Genomic DNA, 14,520 nt, shown 5'->3' with positions numbered 1-14,520 from the left:
TCAAATATTGGGGGGGACAAATTGTCCTTCTTTGAATATTGGGGGGGACGTGTCCCCGTGTCCCCCTGTCCCCCCATATAATTACGCCTATGCAGTGCTATACATGTGTTTGGTTCATTTGGAGCTGAAAACCTATGATTTATTTGTAGTAGGCCTAGCCTATACTGCAGCAGCAGAGAGACCTCCTCCGTTGACCATTACAGGATGAAACTTGGGGTAGGATGTTGATTGGCTGTCTGTACAATTATGATTTGCGTTATATAATAAAAGGGTATAACATCTTGACCTGTGTTAAACTTAACAGCATGACAAAAGCAGTTGATATTCTACCAATGTATGTGTGAGATATCAGAGGTCCTTGGGACTGTTTAAAGAACACATTGCTTTTAAAGGAGACATATCATGCTTTTAAATTGTTCCTTTTTACATATAAATCATACATTTGTAGTCTATATAAAGCGGAACTGCAATGCTTTGGTCTGAATTCTTCATTATTATAGCTCCACAGGCCCCTTTTCTACCCCTTTTCTGATGTGCGTCTGAGAGCAACTCGTTTTGGTGCGGTCTCTTTAAATACAATTGAGACACTTCATACCCCGCCCCCTCTCCAGGTTGCAGAGGTTCAACTCCACCCCGTTCGGCCATTTTTGTAGTTTGATAGCAGAGATACGATTATCTAGCGGCACAGAAACTTTTTATTCACACGTTATTAACAAAATGTCAACAACGGAAGACTTGTCCAGCCAGCCTACATGTTCGAGCCAGAGTCGGAGCGGGAGCGAGATGAAAATGAAGACGACGAACCTGTAGAACAACGTCTTCATATGGATGTATCGCACTGGTGTGTACTGTATTTACACATGAAACTTTGGTCTTCCGACCTTTTACCACCGTGTCGATTTATTTTGATTAATATGTGCGAGGGAGAGAGAGCAAGACAGCGTCTAGTTTGGAGACGGTGAAGTCTTGTTTACACTTTCGCCTGGCTCTGAAGAGAGAGAGTGAGCGCGCGCGCGCGACCGGGTCTCTCTGCTCGTTCTTTCAGTTAAACATGCGCCCTTGTCACAAGCGCGGCAGTTCATCTACATTAGACGGTGTAATGAAGCGTGTGGGTTACTACATCCAACAACCGAACATTTTAACTTACCCTCTCATAACTTCTGCATCCTTTAGCTTGGACTACAAAAATTGCAGCGAGAAATAAAAATGGCGGATTGCTCGAAGGGTTGGGCCGGAAGTCAATGTCCTTATTTGGCAGTTCCGCTGCAAATACTGTGACGTAATAGTTCTAAAAACGTCATAGATAACAGAAAAATCGGAACAGGTTGAAAAATATGACCAAAACAGAATATAAAGATATCAACGAAGCACCTGAAGAGAATAATTTCATATTTTCTGTACTTCTTAACACTCCAAATATACAACAAAATGCATTTAAGGGCTAAAAAAGTGCATTTGGCATGATATGTCCCCTTTAAATCATTTAAATAAATAAATACATTTTATAATGTCTCCCAGAATATTACTTCTACATATTATTAAACAAAAATTCCATTTAATTATAAAGGATTTCTAATAGGAATATTATATTATAGCCTATTTATTTTTATATCACCTTGTACATTGTTTGTTGTGCTACAAATTTTAATCACGTTTAATATATTATAGAATAATTATTTCATAACCATTAATATTACACACATAGATGTAAACTCATGTACATTAGTACACCTGATTTGCTGTGCAAATTTAGATGCAATTTTCAACTAAGCCTGTTGATGGCATTAGTGTGCTGCCAACTTTTATTTTCATGTGCAACCATTATAGATTTACATGTTTCCTATGTTTGAGATACATTTTGTATTTATTGCAATGTCTTTGGATTTTTGACAAATTTTAGGGATTTATTTCCAATTTTATTAAGTTATGAACTGAAATGGTGATCTGGGGAAAGTAGTCACACATTTTACTCCATTGGATATTTCCCAGGGAAGTTTATTTTCTGCCCTTGAATTACTGGCTGAAATAAATACATTCATAAATAAATAAATAACTTCATTGTAATAGCCCCCTTATGGTGTAGTGTGATATTTTTGCACAACATGGGGTAAGTTGTCACAAAAGTAAAAAATAGTGTTCACTTAAACAGTTATTACAAAAATATGATAATGTGCTAATTTTGCACAGTTCTGAACCAGGCGTATGAAACCACATAAAACCACTGCTAGAGAACATTGCCAATGGAACTTTGACTCAAAACCTGTTTTGTTTGTTTTCTACAAACTCAATGACCAGCACCATTTTTGGCAACAGTAAATACATGTGAAAACCACAACATCATTATGGCATGTGTCTTTATTTCCTGGGCTCACTCTTATTCAAGCACAAGCGCACACATTTCAGCATCGGTCTGTGAAATTGTGTGTACATTCCTGCAGTCATGTGTTCAGACTGAGCTGAGTCACAAGCTGAGAGAAAAAGAAATGACAGAAAATAGAGAGATAGAGGAAGAGCACAAGGGGGAGGGTTTAAAATCAGCATTCATATAGAGGAAGAAACACTCACAGAGAGTGAAAGAGAAAGAGAGCGGTTAAAAGACTACAAGAGGAGCCTGATGGAAATATTAGGAAAAAGAACAAATTTATATGAAGAGCTAAATAAATGAGTTAAAAACAGTGGGAGGAGCCTAATAAGAAAAAAGAACAAAGGTTGAGGCAACAGCAGGCGTGACTGAGAAGAAATAGAGGCAGACACAATGAAGAGATGGACTTGCTGTCACATGCACACTGTTCTTCAGCAGTAAAACGTGTTTGCTTTATTAGATAAAGAGCAAGGGTGAGTGAGAATGAGATGGAGGGATCATTTTCAGGGTAATCTCATGCTGTATAATATCTATTTGTCTTTGCGTTTTCCTCAGCTTGTAGGAGTCAGCTACAGTGGAGTCAGCTGTGAACGCTGTTGTGTGTTTACAGGTTTGTTGAAATTGCTGTAAAACCATCTTGATTTGTGTTCCCTAAGTCACAATGGTAAAACATTAACAGCTCTCTGAAGCAGTATCTCTTTAATGTAGGCTATGCAAAGGTTAATGCACATTGATGCATATTGTGTACATGCATAAAGACACTTCTTGCAGTCACTTACAATAACTTAAAAGGACATGTAGAATTTTGTGAAACTGGTTAAGAAATGCTATCCGTTTTCTTTAACGTTGAGAAACCCTAACATCTTTACTCTCTTGTACACGAAACTCTAAAAACAGAAGTTGACGGCAAGATTGGAGTTTCCTGTTCTTAAACAGGCAGTGCACTGTGCTAAAAGCATCGACTGAAACAAGCTGCCCTGACTAAAGGTTTGTCATCACGCTCTTTGTCGTTTTTTGGCTTTTTGTGAAGTTTGAACACTCCTTTTGAGTCTCCTTTCTGAGTGCAAGATCACATTTGAATGACATAAACTATTTAGAATTATGAAACTACTGAATACGTTTACATAACAGTAAGCATAATGTAGCTTTTCTTATGTTACATTATCTTGACCTTCATAAACACTATTAGTTTGTGGTGCTTGTGGAGGCAAGCATCACTATTATTACTGCAGATACTAAGAGTTACTTACTTTACTGTGAATAAAGCCCCCAAAGATATCGTGGCCATGAAACAAAGTCGGTGCGACATAAAAATTCACCTCATCTATTTAAGATCTTACTGTGAGCAGTTCAGCCATGCACAAGATAAAGTTCAATTTGACTGCAATTGTTTCATCAAAATGTCATAGCTGGACCTTACAGTGAAACCGACAGACATCTCTCTGGTGACATAAGTTCCTTAAGCGCTCATTTTAAATAGTTGGTCAAATTATACTTTTATACATTCTAAAATTGATGGTTCCATGAAGAAACTTTTAACATCCATGAAAGCTTTCCATTTCACAAAAGGTTCTTTATATTGGTATACTTTCTTTATAAGTTATTTTAAGAACTGTTCACTGAAAGGTTCTTTGAGGAACCAAAAGTGGTTATTTTGTAGCATCTCTGATAACCCGTCCCCATTGGAACCTTTATTTTTAAGAGTGTTTGCAACTTAGATTCGGGTGCTGTGAGAAAGTGTTCATATTTTGGTGCACGGGTTTTCCAGCAGGTTCTGACAGTGACCGTCACCATGGAGGAGAGGGAGCGACAGTGTAATGGAGAGGAAATAAGTGATGTTCAATCCCCCACAGGACAGTCAGCCATGGCAGGAGAGCGAAGCAGAACATCCACATGGAGGAATGGTACATATTGCCCTGTTTCTCTCTCTGCCTGTCCTCCTTCAGTATTTATAAAAAACAGCTAACTGAAATCATCAAACAGTGTGACTGCAGTGTGATTTTTACCACATGGCTTATTGCCCTGAAGGACACAATGGTGAGATGATTGGGTAACACTTTATTTTGCTAATCCCTTTTGAACATTCTACTGACTATAAGTAACTTTGCAACTACATGTCAACTTATTCTAACCGTAACCCAACCAGTCTACTAATACTCTACCAACGCTCTAATGAGAGTTAGTAGACATGTAGGTGCAGAGGTGGACAGTTACGAAGTACATTTACTTCAGTAGTGTACTTCAGTACACTTTTTGAGTATCCGTACTTTACTTGAGTATTATTTTTTTCTGAAAACTTTTTACTTTCACTTCACCACATTTGAAAGACAAATGTCGTACTTTTTACTCCACTACATTCTGTCAAGGTCCTTGAGTAGAAAGTAGTAACGTCAGTCAGTGGAAGATTTGTTTTCGTCTCTAAAACGTGATTGTTTTTTTGCAGGTGACAGACAGCCTATCAGTAATCACTCTTGTAGGGTCGCGTGTCGTGAAGTTCAGCCATTTCCCATCATTTTCTTTGAACACTAATCAGCTGGTGGCAAAATGGAGGAAGACAGATCCTCGGCGCAGTGCGCGCATCCATGGCAAATTGTTCTTTCCGGTTTGCTTTTTGTTAAAGCGGTATTGCTGTTGGCAGTTATACAGCTATGGTTGTGTAGCTGGGTTTTAAACCAGGTTGGATTTTTATAGACCACTTGATTTAAATGAATGGATACACATAGATGTGAACTTTTTTTTGGGGGGTGGTAGTAGCATTAAATAAAAAAACGATGATTATTTTTTTGTCAATTCAGTTGTTTAATTTCTATATGTTTTATAACATTCTAAAGCTCTAATTTCCACAGATACTACTAACTGGTAGGTGTATTCACTAGGTTGCTTCAGAGGCATAAGGTACTATAAGTATTACATACAACAATGCAACAATAATAAAGAAATGCATTGGCATTTACTTTTTACTTTTGATACTGTGTCATTTTTAGCGGCATATAGTGGTGAGGTTGCGAATTGCAACCAACAGAAGTTGCGGTGGCCGACAGGAAAATATGTAGTCGTCTGAGACAGCAGAGACTAGCCAGTTAAGCCAGTTAAGCAATGAGGTTTCTTTACAAAGATAAATTAAAGGGATAGTTCGGCCAAAAATGAAATTTAACCCATGATTTACTCACCCTCAAGCCGTTCGAGATCCATATGTCAATCTTTTTTCAGACGAACACATTTTCAGTTATTTTAGAAAATGTCTTAGATCTTTCAGTGGTTATAATGTGAAGCAATGGGGTCCGTATGACGTAGGACGTAGCGTAGGAAGCGTGGTGACGTAGAACGAACATAGAGTTTTGTTTTGCTCTCTGGCTGCGCTGTCACGTTCGTTCTTTTTGCTCTCTGGCTGCGCTGTCACGTTCGTTCTACGTCACGACGCTTCCTACGCTACGTCCTACGTCATACGCCAGCATCCATCTCCGTGAACGCGCGTCGACCGCTACCGGAAGCCAGTTATTTTCGTTTACAAAGTTTTAAATATGTATATTTATTATTATTCGGATTACCCTCCGAAGGCCTTCGTTTATCCCCCTGGAGCCGGATGGATTACTTTTGTGAAGGATGCATTCACATTTTGGGACTTGAAGGAGGTGGACCCCATTGCTTCACATTATAACCACTGAAAGATCTAAGACATTTTCTAAAATAACTGAAAATGTGTTCGTCTGAAAAAAGATTGACATATGGATCTCGAACGGCTTGAGGGTGAGTAAATCATGGGTTAAATATCATTTTTGGCCGAACTATCCCTTTAAGAAATTAGGTTTACTTAATTATTCAGTAAATCGATATGTTATTGAAACGCGTTTGTCCGTTTAGGGCCACTGTAGAAACATGTGACATGTACAATGTAAGGGGACCCGCGGTGTATGTAGATAGAAATGGCTCATTCTAAGCCAGGTAATAAAAAACATAACGGTTCATTAAGGTCTTTATACACCACTGAAAACATAGTTATGTATATGATATTGCATTTCTGTCAGCAGATCCTCCTAAATATTACACAATGCACCTTTAAGTACTTTTAAAAACGAGTACTTCTGTACTTTTACTTAAGTAAAAATCGGTCTTTACAACTTTTACTTGTAACGGAGTAACATTTGACCAGCAGTGTACTTTCACTCAAGTAAGGAAGTTGTGTACTTTGTCCACCTCTGTGTTGGTGCAACGTTACTTATAGTCAACAGAATGTGTTTAAGGGACAATCAGAATAAAATGAAACCAATGCTTGTAATGCTCAAATGACTCATGACATGTCATACTGTAGATTTTTCTGTAAGACCACAGGAATTAAAAATATGTTTTCATCCTTTAAATAGGTTTTACTTTTATTTTCAATTCTTAATAGGTAATTTAAATCCAGCGCAAATTCTCCGACAAAAAGAGACACTGGAGTATTAAAACTGGATTTCAGATTTAAACTGTTTAATTGACCTCACTGGATGTCTTTCTGTCAGGTCAGTGTGTGGCATCTGTGTCCACTTCCTCTTGGTTGACTCCCACGTTTGACTTTTCACACTGCAGGACTCTTTTGGAAACCAATGGCTTTCAGGTTAGTACATTTCCAGCATGGTAAAAAAATAAATAATTAAATGCATTTCTAAATGAACTTATTACTATGTTGTATTTTGATGTTAAATCTATTCCAGATTCCAGCAGAAGATTTTGAGGGTCCACTTCATTTAGCGCTAGACCATCCGTCCGTCAAACGATACCTGCTTTTCAACTCAAATATTTTTAATTTCATCCTGGCACCAGTAAGAAATCCCTTTCTAAATCACTGCAGTTCACACACGTTCCACCACTGAGCAAAGTCAACAGGAAAATATGGGTAAAACTCACAGAACCTGTTAAGTACAGGCCCGGTTCATATTTCACTCCAAAATCAAAAGAAAAACAGTGTGTTACACTTTATTTTAAGGTGTCTGTGTTACAGTGTAATTATGCATTTAAGTAGTAATAATAATTAACTACATGTACTTACTAGGGTTAGGGTTTGAGGTTGCACTTTATTTTACAATATGTACTTACAGTGTACTTACTGGGTAATACAGGGGTGAAGGTTAAGTTTCAAACACTAATAATTTTGTTTAAAGCAAGATATAAAATCTTACCAGAGAAAATACAACTCCTTTATCAGTTAGAAAAAGAGTTCAGTAGGAGAAGGTATAATTTTAAACATCAATTTGCACGTACAACAATAAAACAAATGTGCCCCTCAGTTATGGGAGTGAAATTGTGGAACTCACTGCATGATAATCTTAAAAGTTGTAGTAATATTGGTCAGTTTAAGTATAAGTATAAACAGAGTATATTCAGTCAGTATTAATATGGTGAGGTCTATGTTGTTTTTGGTCTTGTTTGGTTTTGTTTTGTTTTTTTGTGTTTTTTTTTTTATTTTTTTATATATATTGGGTTTAGTAATATTGGTTAGTATAAGTATAGATATAAACAGAGTAAATTCGGTTAGTATTACTATGGTGAGGTCCATGTTGTTTTGTTTTGTTTTCCTTTATATGTATTGGATTACTTGTTGTTTTGTTGTCTGGGCATTGCCTGATTTATTATACTGCATGAATGCTGATATTTAAGCCAACATTGTTTGTTGTCAATGTAATTTTGGATGTAAGCTGCTTAAGAAAGGTTATTTTGTTTGTTGGAATAGGGGACAGATATTATAAGATTTTATCTTCTTTCTGTTCCCTTTTGCACATGGGAATTTAACTATCTAAAGAAGAAAATGAAATGTTTTGTGTTTTACCATGGAGCAATAAAAATAAGAAATGAAATGAAAAAGGTTAGGTTTAGGGGTAGGTTCAATGTTAATTATTACCTAATTATTGCTATTACTATAATAATAAGTACATGGTATGGGGAACAGGACTTTAAAATAAAGTGCCACTGGGTTTGATTTAGGGTTAGTTGCATGTAATTATGCATAATTGAGCCTGGCACGGCATGGCACGATTGCAAACCGTTCCCGGCCCGGAATTCTCCAGTAGCACCTCACTGCAGTACACGAGATCCAGGGGGCGGAGTTGGATCCAGATCTAAGGGGTGGAGATTGGTAGGTTTAGGGGTGGGTTTAGGGATCGGGGGTGGAGATGGGTAGGTTTAGGGATGGGTTTAGGGATCAGGGGGTAGAGATGGGTAGGTTTAGGTATATGTAAGGTGGGAGGAGTTGGATCTGGATTTCGTGTTCTGCAGTGAGGACCATCTCGAATTCTCTGCACGGTTGTCTTGACGATTCAGAATTGGTAACTTGTCTGTTGCCTGGCTACCAGTTTCTCTGTAGCTCTCTAAGTGCACTATTTCTACGACATAAACCACAAATTAATAATAAAATGAATATATCTGATCATCCTCCATAACGCGGTCGCTATACATCGTCTGTAAACTCTTGCGTTACCAATGCAACGACTGACGCTTTAGTATTACATTCCAAAGAGAAACGTTCAGCCTGACGGTGGAAAAGCGGCTAATGTTTTTATCGTTCACAGTTATAGATGTGATGTGAACTTCCCTAAGATTAGAATGAATATTGAAACTTTATCGCAATACAGTAGTTTTAGTTATTTATTGTCCTATGTGTGAATAGGCCTTTACAGTATTTCCTTTACTGTAATACATAATTACTGTTTTCTAATAATATCAATCTAAGAATCATCAATGAAAATTAAAGTAGCCTAATACTAATTACTAAAAAAGCTAAATGTCCAGATTCTTTATCGTAATGGAAAATAAGATTAGATTTCTTTAAGCAAACTTACATTTCTTATATTTTTGTATCTTTTATTTGTATTTTTTGGATGAAATGTTACTTGGATATGTAGTCATGAGAGCCTCCCTAAACCTAAAAATAGTACATTTTGGATTCAGAAATCATGTTCTTCACAAGCTTATCATTTACCTGATCACCTTTCACTGTTTTCCACAATTACAAATCAGCAAAGAGATGAAATAACCAGGCAGGAATTTAGGAAACTTAAAGGAAATACAGGACTGTTTTGCTGTTATGTGTCTGTTGCAGTTGCTGTATCTGGTGCTGTGGTGTGCTGTGTACTCGACCCTTCACATGTACCTTGAAGGCAGCACAGCGAACTTCTGGGTACTCTGTCTGTGTGTCAGTCTGTTGTCCATAATCCTCACCGCCGCCATCATCTTCATCTTCCACTACAGCAACAAAGAGGTGGGCAGTCACATGACAGATCAGGGTCTGATGACATCACTCTCGTTCTTGTTCGGTCTAACAATCGGTTTCGGTCTTTTTTGAGAGTAAACCTGTATTCCTTTTTAATGCATATTAACAGGTGTTTGTGTATCTGTTGCAGATCAACATGAACACAGATGTGCGTTTGGTGGGGGTTAATGAACACATGGTCAGGAACGGGCTGCTGTTGGGAGTGGCCGACTGGGTGCATAAATGCAGAGGAAAACTACAGGTAATGGATAATCAGTTCCTCTTACCGTCCACAATAAAACTTTAATTGTCCCCCAACTCGAAAAGTCAAAGTTTAGAGACAATTCTGATGATCATTCTGACAAGACTTGCAGGCAGCATGCGCCTATACAGTAAACACGCATTACATTAAGAACAGGAGCAGTGTTGATTGTGCAGTGTACTTTGTACACATTGTGTGCTGTGTGGCAGCATGGGAAATTTAAAGCATTAAACGGAAGTTGTGACCTTCTTCCTTATTGTGACACAGTGTGAAATGGCTTCTCTGTGAAATGTCCATTGGTAATTGATTGGATCATTGGATCCTTGGTTCCAAATTAATAACAACAACAAAAATAAGGATGTGCATGAATTTATTAAAAAATACTGCAATATTTCACAAAAAAACAAGAATTGTCAGTTTTGATTTCGTGGTGACATTAAAGGGTTCATCAATTTTACTCATTAGTAAAATTCATCATTTACTCACCGCATGTTGTTCCTGTATGTCTTTCTTTCTTTTGCAGAATGTTTTTTTTTCTTTTTTTTCTTCCATACACTGGAAGTCAATGGTGACCAAAACACTTTTGGCATTTACCAGCATTCTTTGAAAAATCTTCTTTTGTGTTCCACAGAACAAGGAAATTCATACAGGTTTGGAATGACATGAGGGTGTAAATGATGACAGAATTTTCATTTTTGAGTGAACTAAACCTTTAAAATACAATATTAAGAATCAATTCCACAACTACCAGCATCCTTTGCTCTTGATTTTCTCGCACTAGTTTTTGTTTGGAAGTAAAAAAGAAAGAAAAATTAAATTCACTTCAAATGAACACTTCCATTATGTTTTGACCAAAATTATGTAAATGCATATTACATTGTTATAACAATGTTTGAATTTATAAGCAAGATTTTCTCTGGCAGAAATTGGTTTACTTTTTACTAAACTTTTTACTGGTATGAGAGTAAAAGAGACTTTAAGCTGTACTATTTAATCAGATAAAATAAAAAATGTTTAATCAGATAACTGAATACCTTCCTGGGTTGCATCTTTATCTTGTTTATTTCCTTCTGTAGTCTGTGTGATGGAACTGATAAGGTTTAATGAACAAACTTGTTTAACTGCTGCTTTGCTTGATCCTTCTTTCTTTCTCCAGCTCTTCTGTGTGTACTGGGACTTGTCCCCGTGTCTGAATTGTCTGGTGGAAGCACTGGATGACATGAGTTTTGTCAGGGATCAAGTACAGGTTGGCTTGCTTTTGTTCATTGATTTCTTATTATGTTGATGCTTCTTGGCCCTACAGAAAGTAATCAATACAAAAAAAAATGTTTTGTAATTCAAATATAATGGTAGATCAAACAATTGTAGAGTAAAGATTAAATTGAAATGCTGCAGGATACATATTCACACTGTAAAAATGATATGATCAATAAGTAATAAAAAACATATGTTTTTACATTGCTTTAACTCATCAAAACAAGTTAAAGGATACTCCACTTTTGTTGGAAATAGGCTCATTTTTCAACTCCCCCAGAATTAAACAGTTGAGTTTTACCGTTTTCGAATCCATTCAGCCGATCTCCGGGTCTGGCGGTACCACTTTTTGCATAGCTTAGCATAGATCATTGAATCATACAAGACCATTAGCATCTCTCTCAAAAAAATGACCAAAGAGTTTTGATATTTTTCCTATTTAAAACTTGACTCTTCTGTAGTTACATCGTGTACTAAGACCGACGGAAAATGAAAAGTTGCGATTTTCTAGGCTGATATGGCTAGGAACTATACTCTCATTCCTGCGTAATAATCAAGAAACTTTGCTGCCGTACCATGAGTCCAGCAGGTGTAATGATATGACGCAGCGCCTGAAAATAGTCCCCAGCTCGGTAACTTCCAACGTGACCGGGACTAAAGCCTGTTTTATACTTCTGTGTCGAACTCACGCCGTAGCTACGTCGTAGGCTGTGTGTAGCGCGCGTACCCTTCGGCGTACCCTGACGTGCACCTCTCCAAAAATGTAACAACGCGTCAACTCTACGCGGACACAAGCGCTGTGATTGGTCTGCTAGAACCCCTCCCTCGGGTTTCACATGCTCCCTCTGCGCGCGTCAACGCGGACAACGACGCAGAATTATAAATGAAAACCAATGCGTTGCCTACAGCTTAGAGGCTTCGGCGTAGGTCCGACGCAGAAGTATAAAACAGGCTTAAGTTTGTCTAACCTATTAGACCTATTTTCAGGCGCTGCGTCATATCATTACACCTGCTGGACTCATGGTACAGCAGCAAAGTTTCTTGATTATTACGCAGGAATGAGAGTATAATTCTTAGCCATATCAGCCTAGAAAATCGCAACTTTACATTTTCCGTCGGTCTTAGTACACGATGTAACTACAGAAGAGTCAAGTTTTAAATAGGAAAAATATCGAAACTCTTTGGTAATTTTTTTGAGAGAGATGCTAATGGTCCTGTCCGATTCAATGATCTATGCTAAGCTATGCTAAAAGTGGTACCGCCAGACCCGGAGTTCGGCTGAATGGATTCGAAAACGGTAAAACTCAACTGATTAACTCTGGGGGAGTTGTAAAATGAGCCTATTTCCAAAAAAAGTGGAGTATCCCTTTAAGCAATTTTCAACTGTTTTTTATAAGTTATACAAGATTACAAGACACAAGAAGTCAGTTGAAATGACTTAAACATCCAAGTTTATTGTACTTCAACAGTTTATGGTTTGTTTAGTCTAACTCTGATAGGAACAAGGGAATTATGAGAGAACAGGGTTATTATAGAACTTAAACTATTAAAACATTTTTGTAACTGGACACTAAATAAATGTTACCCAAAATAAGATATACAATTTGTAAACATTTTTTATTTGATAAAATAAGTGTATCTCACAAAGTTCCCATTTTACCCTACAGAACAAACTCAAGAAAAGAATGTCCCACCTAGTTCTAGTATCTGTGGTCACGACCCTGGATCCTGAGGATGGATTACAGGACGAGGAGGTTCCAGAGGAAGAGCGCCCCCTGCTGGTGGAGGGACGAGAGAGAAGTTCATCAACCAGTCAACGGGAGGACTCTAAACTCACAAAACACTTCAGCTTGAAGCCTGACGCCACACTCTCAAATCAGGTGAAAATAAGTATAATTAATATGAATAATATGAATCCGTCAATGTCACTATATTCTCACCGGTGGCAGTTTGAGAGGGAATTAGGCAGAAAATGGAAATTGATCAAACCTGCTCAACTCACATTTTTACAATAGAAGCTTATAGTATGCTTACCATTTTTAAAATAGATATAGAAAATCATATATCGGTAACACTTAACAATAAGGTCTCATTTGTTAACATTAGTTAATGTATTAACTAACATTAACTAACCATAAGCAAAACATTTGTTACGGTATTTATTAATCTTTGATAATATTAGTTAATGCAAATCCAGCTATTCATTGTTTGTTCATGTTAGTTCACAGTGCATTAATTAATGTTAACAAATACAACTTTTGATTTTAATAATGTTTTAGTAAATGCTGAAATTAACATTAACTAAGATAAATGAATGCTGTAGAAGTGCAATTCATTGTTAGTTCATGTTAACTAAAGTAGTTAACTGATATTAACTAATGAAACCTTACTGTAAAGTGTTACTCTTATATCTATATGCGTCCATGTAAGGAGGATCAATAATCTTTCTAATCACCAACCCAGCAATTGTCAGTTTAGGAAAATGAATGGGACAAATCATGCAGGACTCCCTCTTATAATGTATTTGATTATTATTGGTTATTTATACGAAAATATTCCATCATTTGCATAACCATTTTGGTCAATTTATGCATCATCGGATAAATATAAGACTCCTCTCTTCCTGCAGTGATTCAAACTCACCTAAGATATGATTAAAAATACATCCTGATTCCATAAGTAAAAGTGTGGTTAAGTTACCTTATTATTAATTAGAATAGTATTATATTTAGAATAAGCTTCTCTTGCCTCCTCTGATGGATCACCATTGAGTATTACGTTGAATCTACAACAATTAAAGTAAAAAATATGTGTATGGTTTTCTTCAGGAAATTGCTTACCAGCTCCTGATGACCTACGGTGCACTTTATGTCAGACTGCTAGTCTCAAACAAGCTTCCTGCTCCTTCCCGGCGGCCTTCAGCTGCAGGGAAAAATCATTCCATATCATCTCTGTGTTTGTGTGAGTATGTGGAGTTAAAGGTCCTGCAGTAGATGGAACATGACAATCAAATCTCGCATTAAAAAGTATTAGTCATCTTCTGTGGGATGATTATTTTGCTGTCGATTATGATATAGCCACAGACTGTTCTTGCTGCTCTTGAAACTGTTATGATTTCATCTGTGTATCGAAATATATATTTGTTTCCTGACTTATTGTGGGTCTCTATGTGATTCCATATGCTCATCAGGTGTGAAAGGATGAAGTAAGAATTTATTCCTTTCTCTTCCATCTTAAGTTTTTGTATTAACCAGCCAAACTGATAAGCCATCGCACTGGTCCAAAATGTTGTACCACATAGTTTTGTATTTTATGTGTATTTTTTATTACTGACTTGTGGTTCTTTATAAGATTCTGATTATCACTGTCACAATCGGATGCAAAGGAAAAAGCGATAAAAGCTTTCTCCTCCACGTTCAT

General features: G+C 37.0%; 1 protein-coding gene across 4 annotated transcripts; it reads left to right on the top strand.

Annotated features, from left to right (window-relative positions):
• Positions 1–2,539: 2,539 nt before the first annotated feature.
• tmem268 (transmembrane protein 268) lies at positions 2,540–14,251 on the top strand. 4 transcript variants are annotated; one of them, XM_084422493.1, is made up of 11 exons: positions 2,540–2,835; positions 2,918–2,972; positions 3,260–3,349; positions 4,131–4,266; positions 6,862–6,956; positions 7,054–7,161; positions 9,435–9,593; positions 9,736–9,846; positions 11,003–11,092; positions 12,768–12,980; positions 13,929–14,251. In XM_084422493.1, exons 4-11 carry the CDS (start codon positions 4,155–4,157, stop codon positions 14,091–14,093), a joined length of 1,053 nt encoding a protein of 350 aa, XP_084278619.1. In that variant the 5' UTR covers positions 2,540–2,835; positions 2,918–2,972; positions 3,260–3,349; positions 4,131–4,154; the 3' UTR covers positions 14,094–14,251. The 4 variants fall into 4 exon arrangements, with proteins under 4 accessions (XP_084278619.1, XP_084278621.1, XP_084278620.1 ...); XM_084422495.1 differs by having other exon boundaries at positions 2,544–2,835; positions 4,134–4,266; XM_084422494.1 differs by having other exon boundaries at positions 2,558–2,835; positions 2,925–2,972.
• Positions 14,252–14,520: the final 269 nt, after the last annotated feature.

This window comes from Rutilus rutilus (genome assembly GCF_951802725.1).
Source record: "Rutilus rutilus genome assembly, chromosome: 11".
Taxonomy (NCBI): Eukaryota; Metazoa; Chordata; class Actinopteri; order Cypriniformes; family Leuciscidae; genus Rutilus; species Rutilus rutilus.
Note: the sequence above shows the minus strand (reverse complement) of the source record. Positions and strands in the feature narration are given on the sequence as shown.